The 17,198-nt window shown below is 37.2% G+C and overlaps 1 protein-coding gene across 4 annotated transcripts in view; it reads right to left on the bottom strand.

Moving 5' to 3' along the window:
* INVS (inversin) overlaps positions 1-17,198 on the bottom strand; it is a 137,123-nt gene that overhangs the window by 44,422 nt on the left and 75,503 nt on the right. For all 4 annotated transcript variants that reach the window (XM_010808005.4, XM_010808007.4, NM_001077983.2 and 1 more), the window contains 5 exon segments: positions 14,403-14,583; positions 12,094-12,203; positions 9,554-9,725; positions 3,149-3,304; positions 2,507-2,736 (listed from right to left, as the gene is read on the bottom strand). In XM_010808005.4, coding sequence (XP_010806307.2) covers positions 2,507-2,736; positions 3,149-3,304; positions 9,554-9,725; positions 12,094-12,203; positions 14,403-14,583 — 849 coding nt within the window.

Genomic DNA, 17,198 nt, shown 5'->3' with positions numbered 1-17,198 from the left:
TACAGTGGAGAAAATGAACGGTATCTTAACCAAGTGATCAAAATTAATACTACGTTAATAGACTTCCCGGGCTTCCCTGGTGACTCAGTGGGAAAGAATCAGACTGCAATGCAGCAGACACAGGTTCGATACCTGGGTTGAAAGGATACCCTGCAGGAGTATGTGGCATGGCAACCCACTCCAGTATTCTTGCAGGGAAAATCCCATGGACAGAGGAGCCTGGAAGGCTATGTCTATGGGGTTGCAAAGAGTTGGACATGACTAAAGTGACTGAGCAGTAACAGCAGCAAGGGACTTTCCTGGTGGCACAGTGGAGAAGAATCAACCTGCCAATGCAGGGGACACAGGTCTGATCCCTGGTCCAGGAAGATTCCATATGCTGTGGAGCAACTAAGCCAATGCGTCACACCTACTGAGCCCTCGGTCCCAACTATCAAGCCCTCATGCGTAAAGCCTGTGCTCTGCAACAAGAGAAGCCACTGCAGTGAGAAGCCTTGACCACCACAAGGAAGAGTTGCTCCCACTTGTCACAACTAGAGAAAGCTCATGCAAAGCAACAAAGACTCACTGCAGCCGGAAATAAATATATACTATGTTAAGAAGTATCACATGTTTCCAAAAGTGATACTCTGAGGATTCAGTATCATCTACGTAATATTCCATCTCGAATGTAAATCCTGAATCAAATTATGATGAATCATTAGGCAACAACAAATTGAGTGAAACTCTAGAAAATAAATGGTCTTTATTCTTTAAAAATTTCAATGTCATGAAAGAGAAATAAAAGTCAAGAAGCACTGCTAGATAAAAAGGAATATTTCATAGTGTTAAAGAAGTCAAAGAGGAAGATACCACAATCCTAAATCTGAATGCAACTAATAGCACAGTCTCCAAATATATAGGATAAAAACTGACAAAATTAAAAGAGGAAACAGTCATATCCATAATTACAGTGGGAGGTTTTTAACCTACGTCATACAATAGTTGATAGCAGAAATAGATTAAAAAGTAGGAAAGGTATAGGCAGCATGAACAATACAATGTAAAATGTATATAAAACATTGTATTGAACAATGACAAAATTAGTATTCTTTTCAAGAGTACACAGAACATTTACCAAAATCAACCATATGCTGGAACATAAAGAAAGCCTCAAAAGCTTTTCAAAGATTAAAATAATGCAGAGTATTTTTTTAAACTAAAATTTAAGCTACAAATCAGTGCAGTAGGCAGAATAAGGCACTCTGTTGCAAAGATGTCTGCTTTATAACTTCTGGAATCTGTAACTATGCTATATTAAATGGAAAGGGGGAATTAAGGTTGTAGATGGAATTAAGGTTGCTAATCAGTTGACTGTGAGTTGGATTATCCAGTTGGGCCAAGGTAATCACAAAGGTCCCTATAGTAAGTTAAAGAGAGAGGCAGAAGGTGAATGTCAGAGTGACGCAGTATGAAAAAGTCAACCAGTCACTGCTAGATTTGAAGCTGGAGAAACGGAGCCTCAAGCCACAGAATGTGGGTACCACCCAGAAGCTAGAAAACTCAAGGAACAGATTCAAGGAAACAGATTCTCTCGAGCCCCCAAAGAGAATGAAGTCCTGCCAACACCTTGATCTTCAGGACATTTTGGAATTCTGACACCCAGATCAGTAATATGACAAATTTGTTTTGTTTTAAAGCACTAAGTTTGTGGTAATTGTTACAGCAGCAATAGAACACCAATATAATCATTAACAAAAAGATAATGAGAAAATACCCAACTGCCTGGAAATTAAACAATACACTTAACTAATCCATAAATCAAATAATAAATCAAAATGGAAATCAGAAAATGTTTGTGTTGAATGATAGTGATAGTACAGTTTATCCAAATTTGTAAGATGCAGCTAAAGCAGCATTTAGAGTAATAAATGCTTACATATATATATTGGAAAAAATCCAATGATTTAAAATTTCATCAAAAGAATTTTTTAAAGAATATTAAATCAAACCTTATAAAAGCGGATGGTAGGCAATAATAAAGTAAATATCAATGAAATAGTGAAAAATTTCAAATATAGGAAATAAAGGAAATTTTATAGACTTGCTGTGAGGATTGAATGAGTTATAAAACATAAAGCTCTTAGAACTTTGAAATATTAAGCATCCATGATTATGAAAAAGATTATATACCAAATGAAAAAATACTGGTGATAATTTTAAGTAAGCAAAACAAAATGTGGTTTGTAAAATCATATATATATATTTATATACCTATATACATGCCATGTATCTATATATTTTATAAAAATTATAAAACTATTCTCATCCTATGGCTTTTAAAAATTATATATGTGTATGCACAAGGATTAGAAGAGAACATGGACAAATAAAAATCACTTTTAACTAACAGATTTGTGAGTGATCTCTTCACTTGACAAACCATTTTACTTAATTTTAGTTAACAAAGAAGCAATGCTGCAAACACTTTGGAGCAAACAATAGAGAAAAGACCTAGAATTTTTACCTCTTTGTCTTGAATATTAGGGTCTGCGTTGTTTTCCATGAGCACTGCCATGCAGTTGATATAGCCCCCATATGCAGCGCACTGCAGTGGGGTTCTTCCTGCGTAATCCTGCACATTTGGGTTGATCTTATTTTCTATCAGGATCTGGCAAACATCTGCATTTCCTCCCAGCGCGGCCCAATGTAGAAGAGAATGTCCATCTTGGTCGACTAGATCCACCCTTGCTCCACCTGAAACAGCAAAAATAAAGTGAAAATGTCTAATATAGGGAGCATTTATCAAAAAGAAGAGAAGTTTAAAGAATATAACAGTCCTTTAAATGCTTTACTCTTAGCAAAAAACTTTCATGTATATCATCTATTTCAGATTTTTAAATAAGCCTGGGAGTTGGTCAGGATAGAAATCGTTCCCCTTTTATATGAAGTGAAACTGAGGATCAGGCAGATACAGTGACTTTTCCCAAATCAAACAGCTACTAATAGGTGGAGCTAGGAGTGATTCTCGAGTTTCCTGACACCAGGCTCTTTCCTCCATGCTTCCACCCAGGCAGCTCTCTGCGATGTAAAGCTGTATTTCAAAAGGTAAATGTAAGAAATCCTACCTTTTGAGACTGACTTGTTATGAGCACTCTTAATAACTAACCTTTGATGAGTGTCTGAATCACATCTTTGTGCCCCATCTCACAGGCTCGGAAAAGTGGAGTATGTTTCATGACATCAGTAGCATCTACTTGAGCGTTATTTTCCAATAATAACTTCACGGTGCTGACATGGCCAGAAAGTGCAGCAGCATGTAAAGCTAAAAAGGGAGCAAAAGAGAGTGAAGAACTTTTAAGTAACAACTTTACCTTTTTACTATCCTAACTATGTATATCTTCTTCTTTTGATTTTTTCATCATTTTGGCCAAATGCAATTTAATCTTCAAGATTATCTATTTTTCACTTGTATACACTTCTTTATATCTTCCCTTCTACTGGTATGTATTATTACTCCCACTTTTCCCTTCCTTCTACCTTTCTCATCTCACTGTTTTCTTCCTTTCTATCCTGTTGGTCTGAAATGGTCTCCTTAGTTACTAGTTTATTATCTTTTCCTTTTTCTGAGAGAGCAAGAGAACAAAAAATGACAAAGAGAAATGATTTAAATGATGCAGGCAATTCTGCCCACCAACCCACTCACAGTCAGTATATGCCTCTGAGGGGATGTGTGATGGGAGCCATCAATCTACTGGTTCTTCACTTGGTTACCTGTGTTCCTCTTGCAGTTGGTCTGTGTACCCACATGGTACTAAAATTGTGTGCATCTTACTGCCTTGAGAGCATTATTCATACAACATGATTCCAAATGCAAGTCAGCTATTTCCTCAGGGCCCAATTTTAAAAAGAGCAATTCATTTCAAGATTGGAGGAAAAAACCAAGTGGAATGTGGTCTCGTCTCTGGTAAGGGGTTGAAAGAGCAGTTTTGACTATGTGTGAGTTTCACATTGCACTGATCCCTCTAGTACTTATGTCATCACTCTTTAGATTATTCTTTAAATTCTATTTAAGTCATCATTCTCTAAATTCTTCTCAATGTTTCAGGGTATCTGTCTAGAGGTATCTAAGAATTATGGCTCTATACTGTCTAGGACAATGTTTTTTTTTCATAAAGTATGATCCATGGACCAAACCTGGGGTGCCTATAAAATGCAGATTCCTGGGGATTTGTTGAGATGCCACTATGGGCTGGGTGCTGGAAATTCAGTAGAATAGCTAAGGTTACATTTTCATAGAAGAAGCAAAGCAGAACAAAACAAAAACAAGGAATTAATAACATTTATGTGTTAGATGGTGATAGATGGTATAGTTAAAGAAGTAAAAACTATTTTGATATGTGAAGTGACCTGGGGATTACTTTTGATTGGTGGTTAGGGAAAGCCCTGTTAAGGTGCTGACATTTAAGCTGAGACTAAATCATAAAAAAAGAGGCAAAGCAGAGCTCTCAAGGGAGACTAGTCCAGGCAAAAAGAATAACGAGAACAAGGACAGGGATGAATGTACGTGTTTAAGGAAGGCAAAGAAGCTGCAGCATATGAGTGAGAGTGCAGTAAGCCAGAAAGGTAGAAAAGGCTAGATCATAAATGGCCATCAGGTCAGAGTGATGGAGGACACTGAAGGGCTTTATGTAGGTGAGTGATGTTTGATTTATGTTCAAAACGGATCACACTAGCCATTTTGAGAACGCATTCAAGCAAATTAGAATGTAAGCGGGGAGACCAGTTAACACTAGTACAGTAGACTGGGTGAAAATAGTGGTGGCTTGAACTAGGGTGACAGGAATGGAGACGGAGAGAAGCATAAAAAATTTAGAATATGTTTTGGATGTGGAATCAACAGGATTTATTAACAGGAATTGATGTAGGATCTCTGTTTAATCTGGGAATATCTCTAGTAATTGTTATGCATATGAGAGTTTGAAAAGCCTGACCTAAATGCCTGAAAGGTAGATTAGCCTAGACAAGATGGGTGTGAGAGCCTTCAAGTATCTGAAGCATGTCGTGTGGAAGACAACAGAGAAAGCAACATTCAGTCTGAAAAATATTGGCTTAGTTTAAGGCAGCACATCCTAATAGAGTGAGATTAAGATGGAAGTAATGGGTGAATTCCCTGGTGGTTGAGTGGTTACAACTCTGCACTTTCACTGCCAAGGGCCCAGCCAGGTTCCATCCTTGGTTGGGGAGCTAAGATCATAAAAACCACATGGCACAGCCAAAATAAAAGAGAAGTTTTGGTAATGAGTTCTCTGTATTGGAGCTGTTCAACTGGAGGTTGAAAGACAGTGAGGAGATGTCTTTGGTGAAAAATGTTGCTGAGAATGTTATAAGGCAGATTAAGGCACATATTACATCTGTGACAGTTCAGTGATTTTCACATTTAAGACCATAAGAATGTTAGTTTTTTCCCTCCCAAGTGAAATTTTATAAAACATTCAACATATAAAATAGTTAAGAGGTGAGTGTTTCTGGTTAAAGTAGGGGTAGGGGTTACCCATTCAAGCACCCACTCCCTCAGCAACACTTTAGGTACCTCTATGGGAAGGTACTGGTCTGAAGAACACAGCTTAGAAAACCCTGGACTAGATGTAATTTTAAGGTACTTTTTAATTCTGAAATTCTATAACTGTGTAATGTGGCATCAATTGTGTAATGTGGTATCAACAGATACTCTTCAGATAAATATCAATGTCAAGTTTTGTTTTGTTTTTTTTTTTAAAGACAAAATTTCAATTGAGTAAAAGAATTAAGGATCTTGTTAAAGGAAATTTCCCATTTCTGATTATTTTCATTTATTTTAAAACAATTTTAGACTACAATAATTGTTTCTTCTTTGAAAAAACACATTTACATAGAACTTTAAAAAGTCTTTCCAATAACTTTATGTTATGGAGAATTTCAAATGTTATTCAAATGTAAAGGCACATCTTCTTTATCAGCTCATCAGTCAATGGACATTTAGGTTGTTTCCATGTACGGCTATTGTGAATAGTGCTGCTATGAACATAGGGGTGCATGTATCTTTTTGGAAGGCTACAAAAAAAGATAAATAAAGCCAAGAGTCTCTGGGTGAATACTGTCATCACCCAGCTTCAACAGTGATCTTGTTGGCTAATCTTGTTTCATTTAACTGCTATCCATTCCCCCACTTCTGATTGTTTTGAAGAAAAGTCTAGAGTCACATCCTTCTGTTTGTGAATATTTTAGTTAGTATGGCTGAAAGACAAGGGTTCTTTTTTAAAACACAGCCACTGTATCAGAGTATCTCTCAGATACTTTAACAGAGAAAATTAAATATGAAGGATTGCCCGCCTTGTACTGAAGAGCTAAAAAAGCAAAAAGGAAACACTAAGTTATCACTGCTGCTAAGTCACTTCAGCCGTGTCCAACTCTGTGTGACCCCATAGACGGCAGCCCACCAGGCTCCCCCATCCCTGGGATCCTCCAGGCAAGAACACTGGAGTGGGTTGCCATTTGTATCACAGAGGCTAGCAATTCTAAGGCTGAGGGAACAAAAAGAAGAGGATGGAATTATTACCACTTTAAAGGCTTAGAGGAGGCGCCCTGCAGAGCTGAGACTCAGACCTCTGAGGAGGGGCTCTGCTTGGCAGGTCCTGTAAGTGCTGGAAAAACCACCAAGTGAATTAACTGTTCCCACTGGAACAAGTGATCAGTGCTCTGCTGAGTAAGACTGACTAGGATATGCTGACAGGAACTAGAAACAAATATAAGAATAGGAAGCAAACAGGAAGCTGTAATCCCAAGCTCCTCTTCTGGCTTTCCAGTCTCCCTGTACTGCCCACTGTGGGCTGACTCCCTCTGCTGGTAAAGAGCAAATGTGGTTTGCAGAACCCCAGCCCCAGCAATGCAAAGAAAATATAGGCTCATTTTCATATCTAAAAGATGGTAACACAAGTTTTGTAACATCAGATATACCCAGAGAGTGTTCACATTTTCCTGATAGCTTAGTATTTTGTTTTATAGTTGATTTATTTGGTCCAAATAATACTTATAGATTGCTATTGATAAGAACTCATTTTTAATTAAGGAAAAACAACCCTCTAAAGGGATGATGAGTGCAATTGTGTGGTAGTTTGAGCATTCTTTGGCATTGCCTTTCTTTGGGATTGGAATGAAAACTGACCTTTTCCAGTCCTGTGGCCATTGCTGAGTTTTCCAAATTTGCTGGCATATTGAGCACAGCACTTTCACAGGATCATCTTTCAGGATTTGAAATAGCTCAACTGGAATTCCATTACCTCCACTAGCTTTGTTCGTAGTGATGCTTTCTAAGGCCCACTTGACTTCACATTCCAGGATGTCTGGCTCTAGGTGAAAAAGTTGGCTTAAAGCTCAACATTCAGAAAACTAAGATCATGGCATCTGGTCCCATCACTTCATGGCAAATAGATGGGGAAACAGTGGAAACAGTGGCAGACTATTTTTTGGGGCTGCAAAATCACTGCAGATGGTAACTGCAGCCATGAAATGAAAAGAAGCTTACTCCTTGGAAGGAAAGTTATGACCAACCTAGATAGCATATTCAAAAGCAGAGACATTACTTTGCCAACAAAGGTCCATCTAGTCAAGGCTATGGTTTTTCCAGTGGTCATGTATGGATGTGAGAATTGGACTGTGAAGAAAGCTGAGCGCTGAAGAATTGATGCTTTTGAACTGCGGTGTTGGAGAAGACTCCTGAGAGTCTCTTGGACTGCAAGGAGATCCAACCAGTCCATCCTGGGTGTTCTTTGGAAGGACTGATGCTAAAGCTGAAACTCTAATACTTTGGCCACCTCATGTGAAGAGTTGACTCATTGGAAAAGACTCTGATGCTGGGAGGGATTGTGGGCAGGAGGAGAAGGGGATGACAGAGGATGAGATGGCGGGATGGCATCACTGACTCGATGGACATGAGTTTGAGTGAACTCCAGGAGTTGGTGATGGACAGGGAGGCCTGGCGTGCTGCAATTCATGTGGTTGCAAAGAGTCGGACACGACTGAACGACTGAACTGAAAGGGATGATGGAGAGGAACTCACTGGCATAGAAATGTCAGGAAGGTATGTATCACTGATGTATAATAGAATCTCCTTAAGAGAAAGAGCCCAGGGAATGAATGAATTTGAAAATTTAGGTCTCAACCGTAACTAAGATGTACATCAGAAAGACAACTTTGGTTGAGAATGCAAGTATCCAAGCCCATACTTCATTAAAATACATGAAATGTTAAACAAAGAGTGATGCCAGTGATAAAGACTGCATAATAATAAAAGTCTGATAAAAAATTAAATACTGAGATCATTTATAAACTCAATGCCTTATGTGTCTGTATAATACTCCTTAAGAAGCTTAAGGTCTATGGTGAAACTCTGATAAACAAATACTTTTACAAGTTGAAGTCTTTATCAAAATTGATATTACCTAAAAACTCTTTTTAAAAAATCAGAAGGTGTGAAGGTCTAAGTATAGGGAGGGAGATATTAGGTATAGCAACCACATTCCCCTCTGTCTCCCAAGTGCTCTATGAACAGTTTTGGTGATTAAAAAGACAGAAAGATCTCATCCAGGATGACAGGTAGGTGCAAATGGCTCTAGAATGTTTTCATCTATAAGAAAACAGAACATTGAGAAGCTCGCAGCTGAGGTTTTGTTCCATTCAGTGTTTCTGCGCTGTGATTTTTCTTTCTGACTTGTAATTTGTATATACAGGTGTCCTTTGTTATCTATGGGGGATTGGTTCCAGGAGCCTCTACAGATACTAAAATGTGAAGATGCTCAAGACCCTTTCATGAGATGGTGCAGTACAAGTCAGCCTTCCAAAGCCACAGATGCAAAACCCTGGATATGGAGGGCTGACTGCAGTACCCGGCAACAGCTGTGTCACCCAAGGTGACAACGGGTGTTACAAAAACAAGGACTTCTCTTAGTAATCAACACATCCTTCGAGGGCTCTCTTCTTAGAAAAAGAGATTAAAGGAAGCATACAGGAAGAGCTTTCGAAGCTTTGAAGCTTCTAGAGTCATGGGAGGTTAACTCTGAAATGGGAGATTCAGGAGAACAGCAGTAATGCTGTTCAAAACTGAGAAACAGCATATTAAATGAGACTGGTGAGAACATACATAGATGTGTGCCTTCTTTAAAATATAATTCCAAATTTTTGAAAATGTAGTTAATAACTGCTAAGTATGCATAGTTTTTAAAGAGCAGGTTTATGCTTTTTTTATGCAAAGATATATGATCAGAAGAGTTCTGCAATTACGTCTAAGGAGCAACAAGGCTTGTAAATCAAATGTCAAAATTCACTTGATAATAACATAGGGTAATTTTAGCTGTAATACTTGGAAAAATAAAGCTGTTGGAGTGATATCCTGGCAACCTAAACCTAAAAAGTAAAGATCAATGTCAAATAATATTAGATTAGGAACAATGGTTTCAACTTACTATTTTGCAAGTATTATAGCACCATCTATACTCTGAATCCTGAATGAAAGCTGAATATGTCTGCCAGTTCTTACCTGTACCTCCATATTTATCTGCCATATTAATGTCAATGTCAGATTTTAAGCTCAGCATAGTCCTAAGGACATCATCATTGCCTTTCCCAGCAGCCCACATAAAGGATGTTCTTCCTTCAAGGTCTGAATCATCTTTTACTGATGGATGTTTTAAAAACACTTTAACTGTTTCCTGTAAGAAAACATTTAAAAATTTGAGACATGAGAGCGGCATTTTCTATGGCAATAAAACCAGTGTTATATGTGACCTCCACTAAGAAGCAAAGTATTTTTTGGTCTACTTTTGAATCAAATGAAATTATCTTTTTATGAATAATAAAATTATAATTTCCATTGAAAATAACAATCTGCATTCCTTATGTATTGGTTTTAGTTTTCACAGCATTTCAAAATATAACTTAATTCCCTCGTTCAATATTCTTATAATTGACAATGATTATTCTCAATTAAATTTAAAAATTTAACTGCAGAGAAGAAACTATGTACTTTTTATTATTTTTTAAAATAGTTAATTGATTTATCAAATGATGAGCGGTGGCTACTGAGAAGTGCAGTGTTCAATTCATCTAACAAGTATTATTCAGTAATTCCTGCATTTTAGGTCCTTCCTCTATAGAATCATACAAAAATGAGGACCCTTAATAATTCTTATAGTGTTTGACAATTTTAATGGCAGTTAATATTCATAGCTACTTCCCTGGAGGCTCAGTGGTAAAGAATCCACCTGCCAATGCAGGAAATGTGGGTTCGATCTCTGGCTCAGGAAAATCCCCAGGAGAAGGAAATGGCAACCCACTCCAGTATTCTTACCTGGGAAATCCCACGGATAGAGGTGCCTGGCAGGCTACAGTCCATGGGGTTGAAAAGAGATAGGCATGACTTAGCGACTAAATAACAACAATATTCACAGCACTTAAAATTGCATCTTTCCTCAAAACTCAGATGCTTACAAACTTATAGGAAGATCATAGACACTTTTGCTTGGATGGAAATAAAATAGTTTCAGAAAAAACAATTTCTGGAGGCTGTGAGTTGGCTAAAAATGCATAAAATGTTGGTGTTCAATACTTTAGAGCAAGAAAAAATATAAGGGTTCATCTATTCCAGTTCCTCATTTTATAGATGAGACTTAGGCTCAAGGCCACATAAATACTGGTAGCAAACACACAAGTAGAATCCAGGGTTAAGTCACCACACTCTTTCTACTGCAACACACACCGCTTCCTAGTCTTAAAACTAGTTGTTGAGCTACTGTGGTATTATAGCTTAGCTCCCAGGAGCTAGTGTAGGTGCTTATTAATTTACATTTGAATAAAGAAATAATTTTTTTTAATGTTGGTGATTTTGGGGGTTTCTTTTAACAATCTGCAAACATTTCTTTTGTTCAGTATGTTTTCTAAGTGATGAATACTTACAAGGGTTTTATGGGGTTTTGATGTTGGTTGCAGTGTTTTTTATAAAGGGAATTATAACCTCTTGCAACTTAATAGAGTCTAAAGGAGATCAAGGGACTTGAAACTGAGCTTAGACTTTGCATCATTATTAAAAAACTATTTCTGTAATTGGCAAATTATCTAAAGCAAGTGTTTCTTTGAAAAAACGTCTATAATGTTCTAGTATTCTTTCTTACTTTCATTAACACAGTTACTTAACTACTGGTTTCTGTACATAGTTAAATTTGGAATCTAAGAGTTGGGTTCTAGACAAGGCTTCCCCAATGGCTCAATGGTAAAGAGTCCACTTGCCAATGCATGAGACATGGATTCAATCCCTGATCTGGGAAGATCCCACATGCCACAGAGCAACTAAGCCCATGCACCCCAACTATCAAGCCTGCGCTCCAGAGCCTTTTGGCTGCAACTACTGACCCTACATGCCACGACTACTGAAGCCTGCACGCCCCCGGGCCTGTGCTCTGCAACAAGAGGAGCCACGGCAATGAGAAGCTCACATACCACAATTAGAGAGTAGCCCCCACTTGCTCCAACACACACAGCAATGAAGACCCAGCACAGCCAAAAATAACAAAATAAATAAATAAATTATAAAAACACAAAAGTATATTTAAAAAAAACATTGTGGGCAAATCATTTAATCTCTTGGAATCTTGGTTTCTTCATCTCTAAATAGGGATAACATGTCTTTACATAGGCCTGTGTTGAACTATGGATTGAATTATGATTTCCATAGATTGACTATATTGGGCCAACTGAATTTCTTATCTATTCATAATAAGAATGAACCCCACCTCAAAACTTAAGTATTTTTCTGAGATCTTGGGAGATAATAGAAGATAAAGGTTTACCGAAACTGTAGGTGGTAAGTAGAATCGATTTTTAGGATTGCCAGGAAGGAGAACTATAGCTATATTTGCTGTGGGTACCAGAGAGAAAGAGAAGTGTGAAATTAAGGTATTTTAGCAATCTGAGTATTCAGTGTACTATTCAGTGGTGGATTAGGGGAGGTGAGGAAGATGGAATTATACTGTGCTGATGATAACATTCTAATTTAAAAGGAGATAACTGTCATGGTTTACTTACAGCAAAGTTACTCTGAGCTGCATAGTGCAAGGGTGTTGCTCCTTGGCTGTCAGATGGAATGGTTCCAGACTTATTTCTTTCTAAAAGGAGATGGACAATCTGTGCATGGCCTGAAAGAAGACACAAGGTAGTTATCACACAAAAGGACTGATTCATTTATGGTCTATTTGAAGGAAAGGGGTAAGAAAAATCACTAGCACATAAACCAGTACTCACAAGGGTTTCAGAACGGTCCCTAGTGCAGCTTCTAACTTTTTACCAAAATACTATGATTAGGCAGCACAAAGGCAAAACCTAAATACTAAAAACTCAATGCTTTGATCAACAAGGAAATGACTAATTATAATTGCCAGACTGAGAAAAAACTGTATATCATACCAGCTCACAGCATCCCCTGGTTCACCTTATAAAACTGCCCATCAAGAGGGAGGGAAGGTGTCAGAAGGCAGGCCGTCTCTGTCCCTAGTCTCCAGGTTCTACTGCACAACCAATCAGAACTGTATGGTTGTTCTCTTCTGCTATTCAGGTGGACCAGCTATAACACAGTTTCTTGTGACCTCTGAGGCCTTCTGTCTATCACTTCGTACCTCCTTCCCCCAATGTTTGAATACCTAGGCAGTAATTTCAAACCCCAGAAGTGGGCAGGAATAGTGAGGCGCTGGTAGAAAAGAGTGCTCTGCAGTCCATTTTGGAGGATGTGGAGGAGGTCTCCCCAAATGAAGGACTGTAGAAAGGATCAAAGAATGAACAGACCTGGTAACAGTATATTTAGGAAACCTCAATTTCATACATGCCATTGCTTCAGTGTACAGGGAGTGAGGCAATGACACAGAAGCCACATTAGCAGAGCAAGAATACACTGCATGAACGCCAGGCAGAAAAACAGAAATTTGCATGGGAGTTGTGCTCCTCTGCCTGCTCTTCAGCTGTGGTTTGAGACAGAGTGCTCCACAACACAAACGGGCAAAAGTAGGGTCAAGGGCAATTTATGCCACACACTCAATCTAAATATTTCTCATCTTGTTTGAGAGATAAGGAGAAAAATTCAGAAAAGGCTTTATGGAAACACTCTAAGACAGGGGGAAAGGAACACCATCAGAAAGAACAAGAGCATACCTCAGAAAATGATCTAGAGAAGGATCTGGAAGAAAATTTCAGGCAACAGTTTGGCATCCTTGACTTTTACAAAGAGATGGCCTCTATGAAGTGAAACAGTATCCTAAGAAGAAGATAATCTAAAATGAAAGGGTAATGGAAGGAGGTAAAAATATAAAAAGCTGAGATAAAAAGAAATATGGATGATAGAAGGAAATCAAAATATAGCCTAAAATATAATCTATAAGAGGCAGAAAGAAAGCAGAATTCATGAAAAGAAAATTCAGTTTAGTGATACGCAGACAAATTTGCAAAAATGCAGAGGAAAAGGAAATGAAACTAAACACTGAAATGAAGACTGAATAATAATTATAAATCTGACTATAAAACCAAATGCAAATGTAAGAATCATTTAAAAAAGAGATAACATGTAATTTAAAAACTAAGTCTATAATAATAATATTTTTATAATTATTACTATTAATAATAACTGTCAGATCATATTAACAAACACCTAAAGGGTATAAGTGCAAGTATGCCAAATTCCTCATTTTAAATAGATGGGAATCAGTAAATGCAGTTTTGCTCTTGACTCAGGCTTAGGCTTAAGAAAGCTTTTAAAATTTAAAAGTAACTACTAGTAAAACCTAGAAACCCTCCCGAAACATTAGGAAATTCAAAACCAGATAGCTACAATGTAATCCATACACCACAAGGCAGAAAACAAAGAAATCAGGAAAAACTCCAAATTAAGGAGAAAAAAAACTAATCCTCAAAGATGAGAATAACGGAAAAAAGATCAAATTGTACAATTTGTAACAGTGACTGTCAGTGGGCAAAACTCCTTCACTAAAAGGGAAAGACTCTCAGATTGCCAAAATTCAGACAGATACACATATATAATCTTCCATATAAAAAAGTGTTCCCCAAAAATGCTAAGTAAAAGGCCCATCAGGAAATATGAAGAAAAGAAAATCAAATATAGTATTAGCTGAAACATAAAATTAAAGCCCTTCTCCAAAAAAAGCAAAGGCATTGAACGTGAAGATTATTTTATATTTACATTTGTTAACAAATGCACATTGGTTTTATAATAACAATTTTAAAAGACATGTTGTTGAAATTACCATATAACAGAGAATACATTTATAAGCATACAACAGAGGAATTTAGGTACAAAGTACTACATATCAATTAAAAACTATTCAACTCACCTAGCAAAGCTGCCCAGTGAAGCGGCGTTCGAAATAAGTTATCGTAAGATGTTATATTGCAGCTTTCGTATGAGGTCAAGACATCTACCACTGTCACATTCCCATCAGCGACTGCAAAGTGAAGAGGTGTTCGACCCTCATAGTCTTGCCAGTTCAGTAAAGACTCTGTTGGAGCAGCATCCTATTTTTAAGGAACCAGAGACTTCAGACACACATAGAATCCTTAAAAAAGCCACATTTGATGTAAGTATTAACTGAGCAATTTTTGAAACCTGTATATTCTCTCTCAGCAGAAGTGATAAAATTTAGAAAAAAGTATACAGTCTAAATCTTAAAAATTTTAATTTCATATTTAACTATAAAAAGTACAGAAAAATAAATGTACTTGTACTATCTAGATTAAATAGGAATCAACATTTTCCCTAACGTGCTTTTTGAATCTGTTATGGATTCAGCTAAAGCCATATGTTTTGTATTTTTGCTTCATATGTATACGTCCATAAACAATAGATAAATTTTGTGTGTTTTCAATATTTATACTTATGCATTATGCCATGTATATCCTTGAATTTTTTTCTTTTAAAATTATATTTTTGAATTTTTTTATTTCAACACAATACATGTGGGTATCTGTAATGATACTAATCTATTTGTTAAACCACAATTTAGTTATCAATTCTCTTGAAAGTCGCTCAGTCACGTCCAACTCTTTACAACCCCATGGACTGTAGCCCACCAGGCTCCTCTGTTCATGGAGATTCTCCAGGCCAGATTACTGGATTGGGCAGCCTTTCCTTTCTCCAGGGGATCTTCCTAACCCAGGGATGGAGCCCAGGTCTCCCACATTGCGGGCGGATTCTTTACTGTCTGAGCCACCAGGGAAGCCCTTACTGAAGGATATTTAGGTTACTTACACAGTTTTCCACTATTAACAAAAATGCTGCAATGCATTTTTTGCATTGCACTTCCTTTACATATCTCCTTATGGCATATATGTGAGATTTTTCTCTAGCCCAGACATTTTGAAGGGAAACTGCTGGGTTGAAAGATATCTACATCTTCAGTTAGGTATTGTTAAAACTGCTCTCCAAATGGCTGTACTAATTAACACATCCATGACAATGTGTAAAGGCTTTTATTTCCCCACATACTGGCACAAATCAACCACTTGATATTATCAAACTTAAAACATTTTTCCTGTTACAAGTATGAAAAGCATTTCACTGATGCTTTAAATTGCATTCCTTTTATGAATGAGGTTGAAATTTTTTATCACATGGTTATTAGATTTTTGGTTTAAACTGACAGTTCACAACATTTATTTGTTTTTCTACTGGATCCTTGTAGAGATATGATGCACTGCTTAGGTCCTCCTTCCCTACTACCTCCACGATCTTCTCCTGTCAGCTTTTTGGAATTGCTTTAGCTGAAGAGAGTTCCTCACCCACCTCAGGTCTCTTTTCAGATTAGGTCATACCCAAAGTGAAGCCCTCCTGTCCCAATTTAAGAACTCTTTGAAGGGCCTTTCCAGGTTTAGAGCTCTCTATACAGTCAGCCTATTTTATAAAAGAAGAGTATGAAAGGTATTACAAAACACTTCAAAAAAGAAGTAGAATATTACCATGGCAGCAATCTAGGACCTTGAGTCTCCCAAGGACTTAAATGCACTTATAGAGGAGGGAAAAAAAAGCCAAATTTGTAAGGAAGATATTATTAAGTGAGAATTACCCTCCATAGACCTCAGATTTCGGAATTAACACACAGAGAATATAAAATTACTAATGATAAAACACGTAAGAAAATAAAAAATGGGGACTTCCTCGGCAGTCCAGTGGTTAAGAATCTGTGCTTCCAGTGCAGCGGGGATGGGTTTGATCCTTGTTGGGGGAACTGAGATTCCACAAGCCACATAGCACAGTTAAAAATTTTAAAAGTGAGCAAGGGAAAAAGCTCTCAAAAGATCAGGCGGATCTGAAAAAGAACCGAGGAGAACTTTTAGAAGTGAAAACACCATCACTAAGATTGAAGACTAAACAAATAGTGTAAACACGACTGGATGCAGCTGAAGAAAGACTTGGTAAACTGGAAGGCAGATCTGATGTAACTACCCAGAATGTAGCAGAATGGGACAAGATGAGAGAAATGTAAAAGAAAAGGTAAGACACATGGAAAGTAAGATGGAAAGGTCTAAAATATGTGTTATTGGAGACCCCATAGGCAGGCGTAGAGAGAAAGAAGCAGAAGCAATACTGACATAATGGCTATATATTTTCCAGAACTGAGATGCGATAATCAGAATGTATACTAAACACGGAAAGAAAAAAAAAAAAAAAGGCATACTAGACACACTGTAGTAAAACTGTAGAATACTATATAGATTAATTTTTAAAACCACCCTGAGAGAAAAGATAATCTATAAAGGGATTACAATTAGACAAATAACAGACTATTTAAGAGGAACAATGAAAGGCAGAAAGCAGCAAAATAACAGTCTAAAAGAGCTGATAAAAGTGACTACCTAGAATCGTGTATACAGAAAAACTACATACTCAAGAGCATTGTAGAAATGCAGACATCCTTAACAGTTGAATTAATCAGGGAGTTAACTACCATACATCTATACTAATAGGAGTTCTAAGAATTTATTTCAGGGAGAAAGGTAATAACTCTGGAAGGAAAATTGGAGATCCAAGAAGAAATGCACAACAAAGGAATCAGTTAACATACAAGTAGAAATAAATTAATCATTGTATAAATAAAACAATAACATCGTCAAAAGTCTAATTTGTGTGTTAT

This window comes from Bos taurus, chromosome 8 (genome assembly GCF_002263795.3).
Source record: "Bos taurus isolate L1 Dominette 01449 registration number 42190680 breed Hereford chromosome 8, ARS-UCD2.0, whole genome shotgun sequence".
NCBI lineage: Eukaryota > Metazoa > Chordata > Mammalia > Artiodactyla > Bovidae > Bos > Bos taurus.
Note: the sequence above shows the minus strand (reverse complement) of the source record. Positions and strands in the feature narration are given on the sequence as shown.